The sequence below is a fragment of the Rhipicephalus microplus genome, chromosome 6 (genome assembly GCF_043290135.1).
Source record: "Rhipicephalus microplus isolate Deutch F79 chromosome 6, USDA_Rmic, whole genome shotgun sequence".
NCBI classification, from domain to species: Eukaryota; Metazoa; Arthropoda; class Arachnida; order Ixodida; family Ixodidae; genus Rhipicephalus; species Rhipicephalus microplus.
Window position 1 is genome coordinate 1,606,955 of NC_134705.1, and position 16,057 is coordinate 1,623,011.

General features: G+C 41.3%; 1 protein-coding gene across 5 annotated transcripts; it reads right to left on the reverse strand.

Moving 5' to 3' along the window:
- Positions 1-465: 465 nt before the first annotated feature.
- Positions 466-15,438, reverse strand: LOC142765170 (uncharacterized). 5 transcript variants are annotated; one of them, XM_075865750.1, is made up of 5 exons: positions 15,022-15,438; positions 14,421-14,500; positions 9,378-9,573; positions 5,242-5,292; positions 466-1,759 (listed from the first exon to the last, which is right to left on the reverse strand). In XM_075865750.1, exons 3-5 carry the CDS (start codon positions 9,426-9,428, stop codon positions 1,649-1,651), a joined length of 213 nt encoding a protein of 70 aa, XP_075721865.1. In that variant the 5' UTR covers positions 9,429-9,573; positions 14,421-14,500; positions 15,022-15,438; the 3' UTR covers positions 466-1,648. The 5 variants fall into 5 exon arrangements, with proteins under 5 accessions (XP_075721865.1, XP_075721861.1, XP_075721864.1 ...); XM_075865746.1 differs by lacking the exon at positions 14,421-14,500 and having other exon boundaries at positions 15,022-15,437; XM_075865749.1 differs by lacking the exon at positions 5,242-5,292 and having other exon boundaries at positions 15,022-15,433.
- Between the last annotated feature and the right edge of the window lie 619 nt (positions 15,439-16,057).

A 16,057-nucleotide genomic window follows, 5' to 3' on the forward strand; every position in this document is an offset into this window, starting at 1 on the left:
GGATTATGGGCCATATGGCGGATACAGGGATTACGGGCCATATGGGGGATACAGGGCTTATGGGGCATACAGGGGTATATGGGCCATACAGGAGTTAAGGGGTTTGTGGGTAATATAGGTGATAGGGGTCCGAGGAATTCTCCGGTCCTGCTGAAAATCATAATATAGTGCAAAAAAGAGAGAACAGTCACACAAAACCACACACCATATAATTTTAAGCAAGCATAAACTAGCCCAAAAACAAGTCCTTCCGCAGAACAACCCCGGTTACTTTGGGCAAGTAGTAAGGGTCATAAGTAATGTTTGCCTAAGCATGGTAATAAGGCTATGCCAGTTTATAAAGTGTAAAAAATATGAATATGCCACAATGGGCAATTTAATGGTGCTTCGAAAGTGCAGTTGATTAAAGGAGTGGAAGTGTTGTATGTAGTGTAGTGTCGGGACATTTGAGAAAAACAAGACAAATACTTTTGCATCCTCGAATTTATTTATATGATCAAACATTTTGCAAGGAAGTGTGTTTATCTTTCTCAGCCTGCTAGGTGCATGCATATCTGCTGGCCGATTCACAAATTTTGCAAAACCATTTGCTTAGTACTGGGCAAACACATGTAGCACTTACTAAATACTTTAGTTATTTGTTTAACTGTAAGTTAAAACATAAAGCAAAATACCATAAAGAGTACTGACACAAAATTTTGTGGCTAATATAGCCTACGACATCGATTCCCTTGAACATGCGTATATCTACAAATTGGATGAACAATTATAGCTCAGATGGCCAATTATATGAATATTAAAGTTTGCGTGCCTGAACCAGTGCTATATGCCGCATCTCGCATCATTGAATCACTGAAAGTGACCTGAAGCTGAGTCCCAACTTCCAGGTGCCACCATTGTTGCCGAGCTCAGAGTTGGCACAGCTACATTATTGACATCATAGTCGTTGTTGCCTTTTGGCCACACCTGTGCTAGCAGGCTACTATTCAGTGACTGCTGTGTCCATGCCTAATGTAAACATGTGGAACGTGAGGATGCCCCAAGAAAATCTTTGCACCCAAACGAGAACGATCAACTTGACGACAACGACATTGTGCTGCATATGCAGCAGCAAAAGAATGTGAGCACATAACGCAGGCAGCACGGAAGTGCGTCAGTGTTCTGTGTGTAAGGAGGAAGAAAAACAATACGCCATAGTGGACCATCTCTTAAGCCAGAAGCGCCGAGCGGGAGCTGTTTGCCCCAGCGGTTTGATTACTGTGTCGGTTGTCACCGCCCACTTTCACTATTGATAGACCTGCTGTGCAAGTGCTTACACCTGGAAGCCCCGTTTATGTGTACCATTTAGCACACTAGCTGGCATATATTTGTTGCATTCCGTGGCTCGTGTTCTCAGAGCTGTGCCAAGATAAAACTAGTCTGTAATAAACAGACAGCAATTGTCCATCTGTCCCATGCTGCAGCAAGCAATCCGCCACATTGTGACTAATAGGCTGTCAACAATGTTAATATTGCAAGACAAAAATTTGCGTCAGTACCTCTTTAAGCAATATTCACTAGCCACAACCTCCAAATTTCTCACTGTCAGGGCCCCGTTCAGGGGCACCTGTTTGTCCTCTTGATGCACAAATACTCCAACACGGGGCTACTATGAGGTTCTTGTTCTGAAGCTGAAGGACACTCCACAGGAGCTTTGTGGCCTCCTTGCATCACGACCGCAGCCTCGCCCACTGCTCCTTCTTCTGCCTCTCAAATGAACCTGCAGGAGAAAAATGTCTCTGTGATCGTTTTTTCTGGTGTGGGAGTTAACATCGTTACACTCACTCTCAAATTATTGCTTTAAAACTTAAAACTTACTAGCACAACTACTTCAAAGAACAAAGTTTCAATAGTGAAAACTGATCCAAGAGGTTCCACAATTTTGAATTCAAACAGGTAAATAGAAGGTCTCACAGAAGAATATGCGTGGAGCTCTAGGCACGTGCATGAGTTGTGATCTGTGGTCTTAGCACAGCATTTAGAAGGGCACATGTCTTTTCTACTGAGAACGAAAAATGGGGTGAAAAATGTGAAGTAAACAATAAGTAGGGGTACACAAATGTTCATATTTTGGAATATCTTTTGAATAATGTTTGCTATTCGATTCAATTTGTACTGCAAATTTTGCTATTTGAACTATTATAACTTACCAGAGACAAAACAAAGTCAATGTCTGACTGATAGGGACCCTCCAAATTTTTATTATGTTTCACCTCATCACACTCGTATTGCGTGAAAGCTGCCTTTCTGGCTCTGCTACGGTCACAAATGTACTGACTCTAGAAAAGGTTGATCCTAACAAGGAGATGATAGGTGTGGCAGAGGCAAGGGCTTATTTATAGTGGTTTTTGACCTGAAATTTGATCAACTCTTCGGCTGCATGAAATCGTGCATATAAACACATTCGTGCATACATAAATTCAATTGTGCAGTGCCTTATTCTTTATAAGGCAACTACGAAATGCCACCTTACCAACACTTATCAATTTTGCCAAAAGGAAGACTTTCATCTCATAAGAATAAACATTGGAAGCCTCTCCAACTTTTTTCTAGAATTTCACATGAAGTATTTGAAAAAAATTCTAGAAGTATACAAGAAATTTCAGAAAAATATTCAATTTGCACACACACTTCAATATTAGAATTCACTTTGGCACACATACTATAACAATAAAGTTCAAGAGAAGTGGGAAAATCAGAAATAGTTGAGCATTTTATCGGACACTTGTGCCACAGAGAATTATTCTCCTTGTTCTTCAAGCACTTTGAAGATGTTGAAGCAGGCAAAACCATATAAAGCATAGCCAATTAAGGGCACACTTGCACCAGAGAGAGCTTTTCCTCCTGTTTTTCAAATGCCTTGACGGTAACATTTAATGTCCAGCAATTTAAGGGCCCCGGTCATCTACTGTCATCACTTAAATCGTTTTCAAATTGTTCTTATAAAGTGTAGCAGATGGCAGATATACAGGAATTAGGCATACTAAAATGGGCATTTCTTTCACAAATTCAGTATAGTATACACAACACTCTCCATGAAGCAATTTAAGTCGCCTTAAAATGTCAGTGAGTTAAAATGTCAGAAAATGCTGCCGAGGGTAGTCGAGGCACCTGAGAGCATGTGAGACAGACATAATAGGGCAACACGCAGCTTGTTATTCATAATTTATTATCAGTCACCTGAAAAACGCTGTTTCTCCTGAACAAATAAGGCTCCGAATTCAACTGACTGCGCTTCAAGTGCAATGTGTACAACCGAAACCGGAGGCTGCCACATGCCCCTGCACCTGTTCGTGATTACACTGAAAAGAAGCCCCATGTTTGAAGAAAAAAAGGGGGGGGGGGAATAAAAATAAAAGAGCTCAAGTTTAGAACGCACGTTGATAAAAAGGCATAGCTTCTTGTCCCCCAGTCATCCCCTCCCGCGTGGCTTTGAGTGAGCTCACTCGAACGAAAGGTAAAAGAAAGTACGTAAAGCATGTGACGAATTCCTGTAGCTCCGCTAGTACTTCGCAGATTGCAAAATTTTTTCCAACAGTCGATTTGGGATGAATAAGTTTCTCTAATGAAGACATTTGATGATTACTTGGAAAGGCTTTTCAGGGCTTCTTCATTACAAGGCAATGCGAACATGTGCCTGTAACATGAAGGTAGGAACTCTTCAACCTGATATGGTTTTGTTATGGCACAACGTAGTCATCACAATTCCAGCTTCCAGTTTTAAATTTAGTCGGCCTGTTCCAAAACTTTACCCACTGTACAAACCATACCTTTAAATCAGTAAACTATTCAAAAATGAAGAAAATGCAATTATTATGTGAGCAAATACAGTACATGGATATAAAAAAGATAAGTGCAAGCAGCAGGAGTGTAAATGGCATGCATGAGGAATGTCGTGGAACTGGTAGAGATTAGTATTAATGCATCAACAGCAAACAAAACAAAAATTTTCAGAAAAAAAGCACAGCTGCCTACTTTGTTGTTTATGAGGGCCAGAACTGTAAGCGGCAGTCCCATCACTGGGTGCTGCCCCTCGAAAAGCAAAAAAAATTTATAATTAAGTCAGCTATAAAATAAGGTGATTCCACACAAGCATGCAACCACAGCTGACACAAATGAGCACTTAAACAGCATTAAAAAAGAAGCGCCCAAGCACAGCCCCTAATGAGCCCTTTGCAGCTACACGAGCTATCAATAGCTGTTTCTCTGAAGCATGCATGCTCCTGCACCCTCCTCTGAAAGAAGGCACCGCGCAATAGCCAGCATGCTTCACACCAAATGCTGGTGCAAAAGCCCCCCGAAAAAATGAGAACTCAGGACACAATGTCATGTGGAAGCCGCTACAGTGCTATGAGAAAAGCATGCAAGAAACTTATTCATTTCAAGCCTTTGCCTTTATTTTGCTATGCATGGATGAGTCATGTCAATATTCCTCGAACCAGGGTGCAAATGGCAACTATTGGCACCCTTGTTCAAGAATTATAGCAATTGAGAATCGATATTAGCAGTTACCTCTTTTGGATTCAATCTCACTTAACTCTACAAAACAAAACGCTGGTTAAAGCAAATGTGAGTGCTCCCAAGAGTGAAGGGTTTTTGTGTTGTTAGTGACTAATGACGAAGTCTGGTGAGTCAACTTACGAGTTCATTAAAATATGATTATCTTTTTCACCTATAGTTTCAGTGGTCCATAAAAGCAATATATTGCATAATAGGTGCTCCAGCTGGCACCTTGCAGTGTCTCGTGGCAGTGTAGCGGCCTCCCTCCACATGGATTTGCGCCTTGAGCTCTCAATTTTCACAGCTCACACATATCTCAATGCACAAGCATTTGTGCACCGACTCAATATTTATAGCTGAGAGGCCAGAACTACAAGTAGGGGTGGGGGGGGGGAGTCGAGGTTCTTTGACATGCCCTCCTGTGAATTTCTTCCCGGGACATTCTCATAAAATATCTGAGGTGCCATCTCTTTGAATACAGATTACCTTACTGGGTTGCAGTCACTATATAAAGGTCTGAGATTGAAAGGTTGTAACTGGAGCACCAATTATGCAACACATTGCTGTTAAGGAGCATTGAAACCATGTGTGGAAAAGATCATCAACTGGAGCACCAATTATGCAACACATTGCTGTTAAGGAGCATTGAAATCATGTGTGGAAAAGATCATCATATTTTAACGGACTCGGAAGTCTACTCACCAGACTTGTCAGACTTGCAATGAGCAGCGAGTCTGAGTCCACTAGTAAGGCCTAAGGAAAAAATATATTTCATGAGTGAGTGTGAATGATTCGCAGATTTCTTTTTAACCTATGCAGGGTGCTGCTCAATATAAGCACGCAGAGACAGGGTAAATGCAGAAGTGGTTCAGCTGGTAAGGTAATGTGTTATGATGTAGAAGAGTTCTTCGGTTGTCCAGAGAAGTGTTACATTATTAAGTAGTACCATCGATCATCTTACATCGCTGCCGAGAAAAACACTGACCAGAAAAAATTTGAAACAATGCAGTGTGATGTTTTGCATACAAAACAGCTCCTAATAGCACCTTAATAGGGCATCAGTCAGTCGGTCTATGATGAAGATTTTATAGATGATGCTGTGCAGTCACTGAGGAGGTGTTTTGAAAGAGAGTCTCGACACTGAGGAGTAACAAGTATTCACCGACTGCAGCAGGGGAGCTCCTGGTCAATACTGCAGTCTACATGGAGGGACTAGTCGGGCTGGTGATGAAATCATTGCTTGAAGGATTGAATATTCTGGAGTGCCTGAGTTTCATGCTTGCGATGAGTAATACTTGATGATTGTCTCACCATCATTGTTAGACCCATTTGAGTTGTCAAGTGATTTAACTAGCCATTCATTTAGAATAAAATATTGCAATGGCAATTATATGGACACTTTCAACAGCTGCTACCATTGAACATAAGGGCGCAGTTATGAGTGCTGGTGCGTGCTATTTGGATAAATATCACTACACGGCTTGTTTACGTGGTGTGCTCTCAGCACTTTCTATTCGTTGAGACTACCGACAGCACAAAAACCCACTCACTCTCCGCAGCACTGACATTGACTTTAACCAGTGTTTCGTTTTGTGAAATGGAATCTCAAGAGTTAAGTGCTAACCTTTGTATAGCATTCCCATTTGCTCCTATTTCCTTCATTGCTTCGTGCTTGTAACAAAACTCTGAGCTAAGACTTTATCTTTGGACCCCAACCAGCATTTGCTGGCGTGCTAAAACAGGGGTACAACAGCCGAAATAGCATTTGGAGCAATTTTTGGAGCAGCAAAATGTTACTTTTGGAGCACTAAATTCCAAGTTCGGAGCTGGTTATGGAAAAAAAGAACATGCATTTTTATCATGACAAAGCGAATTTGGAGCACTATAAAAAAAGGTGGCTTACATTTAGAGAAAAAACATGTATAAACAGTTCAACATAACCTAAATTATGTAGTGTGAGCATACTATTTACTACTATTTCAATGAAGGTAGTATTTTGAACCACCTCGCTAAGGAACCAATGATAAAGTCTATATTAGCGTTTACTGAACCTGTTAAATCAATTGACAAACTCTGAGAATTTCAATATCAATCTGCCGATATTGTGAGCTTGAAATTTGGAAGATTCGTAAAAACGAGAAGTAGAGGTGGTGAAAAAAAAAATTGGCGCACAATTTAGTTTATTTCTGTAGAGAAGCATAAATGTCACACACTGCTTCAAATGATTGACAGTAGATTATTTATACGTCAGTAATTATACTGGTACTCAGAATTTAATGGTGTACAAACGCATGAGTAACTGAGCAAGATGTGAAGTGTCCCAGTATCGCGAACAGCCCCTTGTAAATCTCAACACGCTTTTTCGCAGGCACCGGTCTAGTGCGGCAAAGGTGACTCAAGCAGCTTTAGAACGAAAGTCAACAAATTTTCTTACCGCTCACCACCCCCCTCCCACCCACCCTTTTCAGCATGGGGCTATGTGCCGCTTCGGCTACCTTGCAAGACGAGTTTGACCAGATAAAGTAACAACGGCGCACCCCCGTTGCCCCGGCGACGGTACTAGATATCTATGGCCAAGACCGTGGCAAGGACACAGCTTCCAGCCAAAATTTGTTATTTGCCACTGCTAAGGTAATCAACACCGGCATTTACAGCACGTCGAAGCCTTATTAAGCCATATCCGCGTTTCTGGCAAGAGAACTTACATTTTCCGCGAAGGGTTGGTGCAACACATTTTTGTTTTAAAGTTCTGCCATCCCGCCGATACGTATCTGTTGTGGTCAGCGGACCGATAGACATGCAGTGTTGTTACTTTATCAGGTCGATCACGTCTCACGAGCATAGGGTGGGTGGCTAGATTATTTTAGGTATATTCTAGGCAGTTTACTTCGGGTTTGCACGCTTTTAGTGATGGTGCAAAGCTGCAGGTGGCCGACATGGCCTGCATTGCTCACCGCAATTAGTACACCTGAAAAAAAATTGAGGCTTGCTGGGCATTTTGGCGCAGCGTGGTGCAATTTTAACAATTTCACGGGTTTGGCCCAGCTCGGTGCAACAATCAGGAATTGTATCAAATTGGCGCGATTGGCACAGCTGCTGCACCCCTGCTAAAAGGGCCTGATGTTAAACTGTTCAAGCTTTAGCAGTGCATTTTGGGGGATGTTAAGTCAGCCATTGGAGTCTACCTGGTCACTGCCTCCAATTAAGGGGTAGCGACAATAACTTTTCTGCTCTATGTATCTACTTTGCCATTATTGAATATGACAGCTCTGCAGGTGTATGTAAACACTGCCTTACTTCAGAGCACTGTGTTGATTAGAGAAGACCGGCAAGTCCCAGACTTCCACAAATTTTTTACCCTATTGTAATCATTTTTGAGCATGTAATGATAGCAACCAGAAGTTTATACTAATTTGTTCAGAGCCTTGCGTTCTATTGACCGAACCAAAGTATGGTTTACTTTATTTAAAAAATTGCATTTTTTTGCTCCTGTACATGATTTTGGACATTTTGCACACTTTCTTTAAGATCAAATGAAAGTTATTCTAAAGGATCAAGTTCAGTTCAGTACACCACCATGTGTTGCTTGAGTACGTGCACAAACAATCAGCATGACATCTTTTGCCATTTTAAAATTATCATACTGACATAACAAAAAATGCCATTTCGAGAAGATGGAGTTCTACATATGCAATAAAATTGCACATTTTTTTTTCTGTGCTGACTTATTTTTTTTACTGTGCCACCTTATCTATTTCACTGTGCCTGACTTCGGTAAATGCTTAAACAACACTAGTTGGACAGCCTTTTCTTTTTGCTAAAAAATGCTAACTTCATGCTTTTCGTCAATTTAGAAAGAAAATAAGCTACAAATATACCATATATAAAAGGGCCATTTGCTTTCAGGTCGCTTTTTTCAGTTGATTAAAAAAAGATACGCAGGATGAGGACAATACTGTAATATATCAAGCAAGCGCCCCAACATAAGCAAGTTCCATCCTCTCTCTTTCAAGATATTTAAAACATGTACGAACAACTGAGCAAGCACTCCCCCCCCCCCCCCCCCCCCGCCTTTTTGCCATTTCTGTAGTTTCCTTCACTTTCTTTATTTAGAAGCGCAACGAGGTTGCAGAATCATAGTGAATTCATGCATATTTATTAAAGTGTATCAGTTTCGTTGGAAGCACATGCAACTTTTTCACCATAATCTTGATTTTTTGATGCAAGACAGAGCAAGAACCCCCCCCCCTCCAATTCTCGTCACATTCACCATAGTGGGAGCACTCGCTCAGGATTGCACGGTACACGAAAATTGTAGAAAAAGAATCTGCTTTCATGTCTAGTAAACAATGAAAAAGTACTTTCTTCTAACGTTTGCTTACCCTGCTCCCTTCATACACAAAATTAATAACATAACCCTTACAAATATTATTTAGTTCTGTAGCAAGGAAATATGCTGCCCACTGATATTTTGAACTGCTCTTCTGTCAAATTTATGAACAGAATTCAGAACTTATCTGAACACCTGTATACTATACAATGTGCATATTTCTTGCTCTTACTTGCTTTGTACATAAGTTCGATTTATTGTCCTCACATTTTTGTGTATTCAAGTTCAAGCCATTCCTGCATTGGCCCGAGAAGGGGCCTGCAATATTGTAAAATAAAATAAAAGTAAGCTACTTCGAAATTCACATAAACTTGGTTCCCTACACTGACAGACACACGTAGTTTCAACCCTGTTCAAGAAGCATGAAGTTGGCAGACTTGTCACTTATTCTGCCCATTGAAAACATCAGTGCTATTGAAAGCTAAATTTCTTAACAGTACACACTTGCCTGACAGCTTCTTCTTGAAGCATGTGAAGCCCTGTCAAGGTGAGGCATCATTGGGAAGGACTGTGGTAGCGGCTCAGAAGTTGTAATACTGGTTGTGATGCAGCAATGGCTGAAGTGAAATATAGGTCGTGGTGGTGGTAGCAGCAGCTGCAGTGTTTCTGCCGAAGGTGCCTGACCTGGAGGATATCATTGAAACCTAAGGGGTGACAGATAATAGGCATTAAGAAATCATGAAAAAGAATGTTCACTACATTATAGAAATTTGCAACTTAGAGTAATGGACAGCTGAGCTTATTGGTAGAGATTTATGTTGGACTTCTGTGAACATAATAAGCGAGAAGCGTAGCATGTAAAGGGTGTGTCGTGGGTAGTACCTACATTCACAACATAGCTCAGGGGCTAAATAGAGTGATAAACAGATACAACATAAATGCATTATGGCCACCAATAGACTAGGTACTAGGCGAGATATAATGTCATGCTGAAAAACATCGAGAGGGGACAAGAAGCTGGACTCACATTTGTTTCGTAAACACACCAAAAATTTTGTTGATTACCATACAGGCGTAAAGTAACATGTTCCTTTTAGCTTCGGCCATACCTACATAGGGAAGATGGGCCAGTGTTAACTATAGATGAATGAAAAAGAAGAGAGCGCGAACTACAGGCTCACCGAAAATTCTATCTTTAAATTGTCGAAGGTGTGTTGAAAGCACAGGCCGACCAAAAAAAAAGAGTGAAGCTCACTCAATCGCAAAATGTACTTGCACATATAGCTCATTCAGATTCTCATTTATGGCCCAATCCGAGTTTGAGTGACTCGGCTTGTGAGGGAGTTTGCCGACCTATGGCTGAGAGGGGTTCTGAAGTCTGCCATTCCTTTCCTCCAAAGCCTCTATTTGTTGCTCAATCCACTCGTTCAATTGTAAAAATTTTCTCTTTCTGGAGGAGGCTCAATCAAACAAGCTTCTAATTGCCAGAGCCATCCTACAGGGCTCTTTTTCTTTCTTGAATCGCTGCCTTCTGCGACTTTTTTTTTTTTTTTTTTTGGAGGGGTGGGGTGGGGGGCCTTGGGAGTGTATATAAAACCCAAAATATTACCACTCAGTAGAGACGCTCTAAATGCCATAAAATCCAGAGTAAGCACTCCTGACAGAGCAAGCACCTCCCTACTTTCTTGCTAAATAGAGGTGCTAAATAAGTAGCCTCTTCTCCTCTACCACCATCTTCACTGTTTTCATTTGCCGAGTGAATGCGAAATAAAGCCCTGTATGCATGGGCATTCAAGAAAGTGCTTAAGTAGACGCACAGATGTGCATTTTTTATTCTCAGTGATTCTTCCACTTCCACGTTAAATATTGACCGATGACTGAGCAAGAGCCTACTCTTCAAACCTTGTCGAATTATCATTCACTCTCCAGGAGCACTTGCCGAGAATTTTTCGATGAACACAACATACTACAAAGTCTGTACTTTCCAGTTACATGTACCTCAAGACTAGAGTTGCAGTAACTACCTTACTAAGTCATATATTACTTCATAGGTAGCCATGAATATTCACTTGAATATCATACTGTCTGCTGTGTTGCTGACCGCAACAACTGCATGTGCTCCTTAATTTATAACTATTCAATAATTGCACATCATATTTGCAGACTGATGTTTATACAGTGATTTACCAACATGAATTTATGCAAATCATTACAAAATTAACTGCTTCATGAACGTAACAAACATATAGTCAGCATGAGTATAACTTGAGAAGCTTGCTTTGGCATGTTGACACTCCGGAGATACATTTCAGCTCATAAAATACAATGCCTATATTTTTCAAAGTCAAACTGGCCTCCGAATAAAAAGCAATTAAAATTTCATGATGCAACGCATATGTGTTGTACGATTTCTTTAGTGTGCCTGTCTATCTTATGAGGTCACAGCTTTCAGTTCTTGACGCAAAACCCATGTAAGCATGCCTCGGATAAGTGTGAAATGTGTGCTAGAATTCAATTTCAGGGTGCTGAGCAGTGCAGTGCAGCTGAAATTCATCGAATATTGAGCAACGTGTACAGCACCACTTTCAATACATGACAGCAAGGCACTGCAATAGTGTAGAAAATTAGAAGCATGATGTACAATATTTACAATGCAAACTGACTGGGAATGAAGCAAGTGTAAAACTATGATTTTGTTGACTGAACGGATCAGATAATTCGGTAAAATCATGGGGTCAGAATTTTTGGGCTGAGTAATTCATTTCCCAAAATATTGCAGTCAGCTCAATACAGCACAGCTGGTATACCATGGTTGGACACAGAGTGAGACTCTAGTGCTGCAAACTGCGTGCAGTCAGTTCCTAAAATGCTGACTGGTCATGAAAACAAAATGATAAACGGGTGCCATTTTGACATTTCTCTGGCACTACCATGATGTACTCCAGAACTAAAGGTGCAATACAAACAGAAGCATTCCGATAAGCGCAAAGAAATTCAAGTGAACCTTCTCCAAGAAGAAGTGCATGGCTGCTGTGTTTGGGGAGATAAATGGTGGTGTTTCCTTGATAAAATAGGTGAGGCTTAAACCCACAAAGACTCATGAGATTTGCCATCTGCATCGGCTCCTAGTTAAAGATATTCGTGACACGCTGTTTCGCTGGCCACGCTTTTGGAGACGTAGACAGGGCTTTTCTTTCAATTGTGTTGAAATTTAGTCATTTGCACAATCATAGTCAGCTGTGCAGCTGTCGAAAATAGCGCCAAACGGGAAAAAATGTTCAGATTCCCTTGGAACAAAGATAGAAAGTTGAAGGAAATTTTGTGGAGAGACATGACGAGTGGTATATGTCTAGCGTAAGGTGAGTAATATTTATCGACAATCCTGCATGGATAGTTTCGTTTGACACATTCGGTATTTATGTACAGGCGCTCCAAGCAAAGATCCATGGCAGGTTGACTACGTGCCATCAAAATATTGGCACGTCGAAAGAGAATCTAAGGCGCCAAGACTGAAGTACAAAAGTCGTTTGGATGTGTAGTTTTCATCAGCACAACCACAATCACTATCTACACAGCTACGACAAGCATACGGCATTTGTTTTAAAATGCACGGCCGCTATGCAACGTGCAGCCAGCTCTGAGCTTGATACAGAAAACAGCAAGACAGAGCAGCCAACAGCCGCACGATATCATGCCAGGGGTGACACCGTGGAATGCACGGCACCAATTGCAGTGATGTATACACAATTAGTAGTGGTTAAGAAGGTGACGACTTCGTACCAGTTGGAAAAAATGATGTGTCAGTAATGCTATGTAGACAAGAAAGGGCGCTCCACTATTCTATATATAGAACAGGTATACAATGTGTTGCTAGTGATTTCAACTGTTCCTCCAAGCATTCATTACGTAGTAAATTTATTCATACCTGATCTGGTACACATGCGAGCAGGACAGGTAACAAGGCTTAACAAACACGGTGCCTGACTGTGAGGTGAGCATCGCCTATACCAGCTTGTTCACAAAAACGATGCAATGCCGAAACGCCTAAGAAGCTCGACTTTACTAAATAAAAGTCGATGTCATTCATGAACATTTTACCAGGCCGTCACCGCTGAACACGTAGTTTTAGTAACATATGATACTCATTGCACATGATGAACGTTGATACAAGATACTATATATCCAACAATCTGAGACAGCGACAGAGTGTTTCAATTGCAAATGCAAAAACAGCTGAGCGCCCTCACTGAGGCAAACACGCAAAAATAAGCACATTAGTCGGTGATGTGCATTATTATGCAAGTGTAAAATTAGTTGAAAGACGTGACAACCAAGGCCACGCCACTTAAAAGAAAACACATAATTGTGATAGCACATACAGTCGGTTGTTTGCCACTTCAAATGAAAATATTATTTGGCAATCACAGCACATGCTTCTCTTTTGTGGTCAGTCGTAGGTGCGGCCATGCTATTGTGTGCTAGAAATTTGCAGCATATGCGTCGGGATACCATGAAGAAACCGAGTGACACGGATAAACGCCAATACTCAAGGAGTGATGCAGCACGCAGAGAGCCATTGAAATGGCAGCTGGTGCAGATGGCATGAATCCCATGAGCCTTTGCAAGTTTATGCCTCACTTATTCATGGGACATGGCATGACCCTCACTGCAGTATTGTAGGTCTAACTCTCAAATGTCTACAGAGCGCAATTAAGAATAAGCAAAGAGAGACATAAGACACTGTCTTTTTTTTTTTTTTTCATGACAACAAGGGGCCACAGAGGAAGCAGCGGGAAGTTCAGTCCCCCAACACCATACAGACTCAACTTAGCTATCTCTGATTGCCATATTTTTGCTAACATAAAATGCTGGCTAGGAGGCCTGTGCTTTCACCCGGTCCTGTTCTTCGCTCTGCTGCTTGATGCAGACTCGCTTACTGAACTTCTAGGCGGAGAGTAAAGGAAGTTGCAAGGCAGACAGTTCTGATGAAGCCCTTGATCAACATTTGTTGTGCTGAATACTAAATCACTGAGACTCTTACATTACTAAGTCAAAAGTGTGGTTGCTAACTATTCGTGCTGTTCTTTTTCTTTGTAAGAATCATCCCGGCAAAACTGACGTATTTACGTGTGGTGCCAGTATTGTTACTAATTATTTCTGTACCATTCTCCTTTCTTGTAATTCCACTGCAGCTTGGGCTATGCTAGGCTGAGGTATTGTGAATAAATAAATTAATGAGTTGGTGCTACACACTGTCAAATGTCTGAATCAAAATGGCAAATATGTACAGATGTAGCTGGTATATGTACCTAAACAATTCAAATTAAGCAGTCTTCATTTTCGCTCTGGTTACTACTTCACGACCGAACAGAACTTGAAAAAAAAAAAATTGCAACATAGAATGAGTGACCCTTGCCTAGCCAATTAGCACAAATGTACATGAATGAGCGACTATTGTATAGACGTGCGGCTTGTGAAAGCAACCAGGACATTGGAAGTTAGCATTTTGTATATGTTGTTAAAATAAGTTTTACTATTAAACCACATTTACCTTCCAAGTTCTGACGTTCTTTTCACAGTCACTCTGGTAGAAAAGATTGTGTTGCACGGCGAGTCGTTTTTTTTCTCCATCTGCACGAGGTCAGTAAAAATAGTTTAATCAGAGAACACATAAAGTTGGAGAGCAGGCTACTATAAATAACCACACAAATGAAAACGTAGAATTTGTGACTATTACATGCGAACAATAAATAAATGCAATGTAGTGCAGGTTTGCCATCAGGAATAGCGACGTCGACTTGTTCATATATTAATAACTCTACCAGTGTCACACCGGACATTTCCAGCCCCATCAGGGCCGACCCGAATGCGGTTTTTGATCGCGATCAACAGTGCCAGCTACAACTTAGGTCACTGTGCAGCCGCACATAATACATTTTGATCCAGATCGGTCATGATTGCGATCGAAAGATCCCATGGGACACGAGCGCGCGGTATCAGGTGCAGCATGCCAACATACACAACACACGGATAAAATGTGCCACATAAAAAAATAAAACACACACGCACTCAAACATGTTTTCGTTGTGCCCTCCTTTGTTCGCCTAAACGCACGCCAGCGAAAACGTCATGGAAAATAAAATGACACTCACCTCAAAGAAGGTGGACATCCCTGTAATAGCAGCTCTTCTTGATGTCCTTACCCGGCTCACTTTGCCGATAATGGCCTTTTTTGCCATATCGGCAACGCTCAGCGATATGAAGCACTTCTCGAGGTTGTCCACAACGGCGCGGTAACCGTCTCCGCAAATGACGAACGTGACTTTTGGTGCACCCCGCATTTCAAATGACTTCTCACGGTTTTACTGAACCACATCTGTTTCACACCTGCCGCACAGTTCGAAGAGGCATAGAGGCTGCACACAGGAAACGTTTAAATCCGGTAGCACAAGACAAGCAACAAACCCCTTCGCACAACCTGCAAGCGCCATATTGACGACGAATGACTCCGAAATGGGCTTGTCTTGGCCGCTTGTCGTTAACCGACTCTCCCGCAGTTACAATGAAAAAAAAAAAAAAAAAAACTCGAAGCTGGCGAGAAAGAGAAAACTCATTGACACAATTTCAAATTCATAAACTCACGTTTTTTTGCACGCATAAAAAAGCATGTAGTAAGTTTGATTGGTCTCAATAGATTTTTTTTTTCACGCTACCAAAAATTTGTATTTTGGCTTCGGTAGTGCGGCTCTCAGGTGGTGTTGACTTATAGCTCGTAAACATCCGGTCGCGCAAAAATGCAAATGGCAGTTAAGCATTCTGCGATGACCCGTTGATTCTCATCGACGCAGTAACAAACTGGACCTACCTACAGCGGAGAGCATGTGGAAAAAAAAAAAGCTTTTTTGAACTTCACTAAGGTTCCCAGCTGATTATTGTTCAGCAGCATGCCGTGACGGCATACGTTAACTGGCGTACATAAGCATACATAATCGCCAAAAGAACGCGACCAGTACACCCAACTTCGAGGAGACCAACAGAAAAAAAACATATAAAAAATAAAATTCGTTCATGTTAATCTAGATTAACGACGAAAGCATAAAGCGCAGATCTGCGAGATGTTGACTATTTTTTGTTCAATACACAGAGTAATGGTAGAGATATTCTCGTCTGGGCCCTGTAATTAGTGTG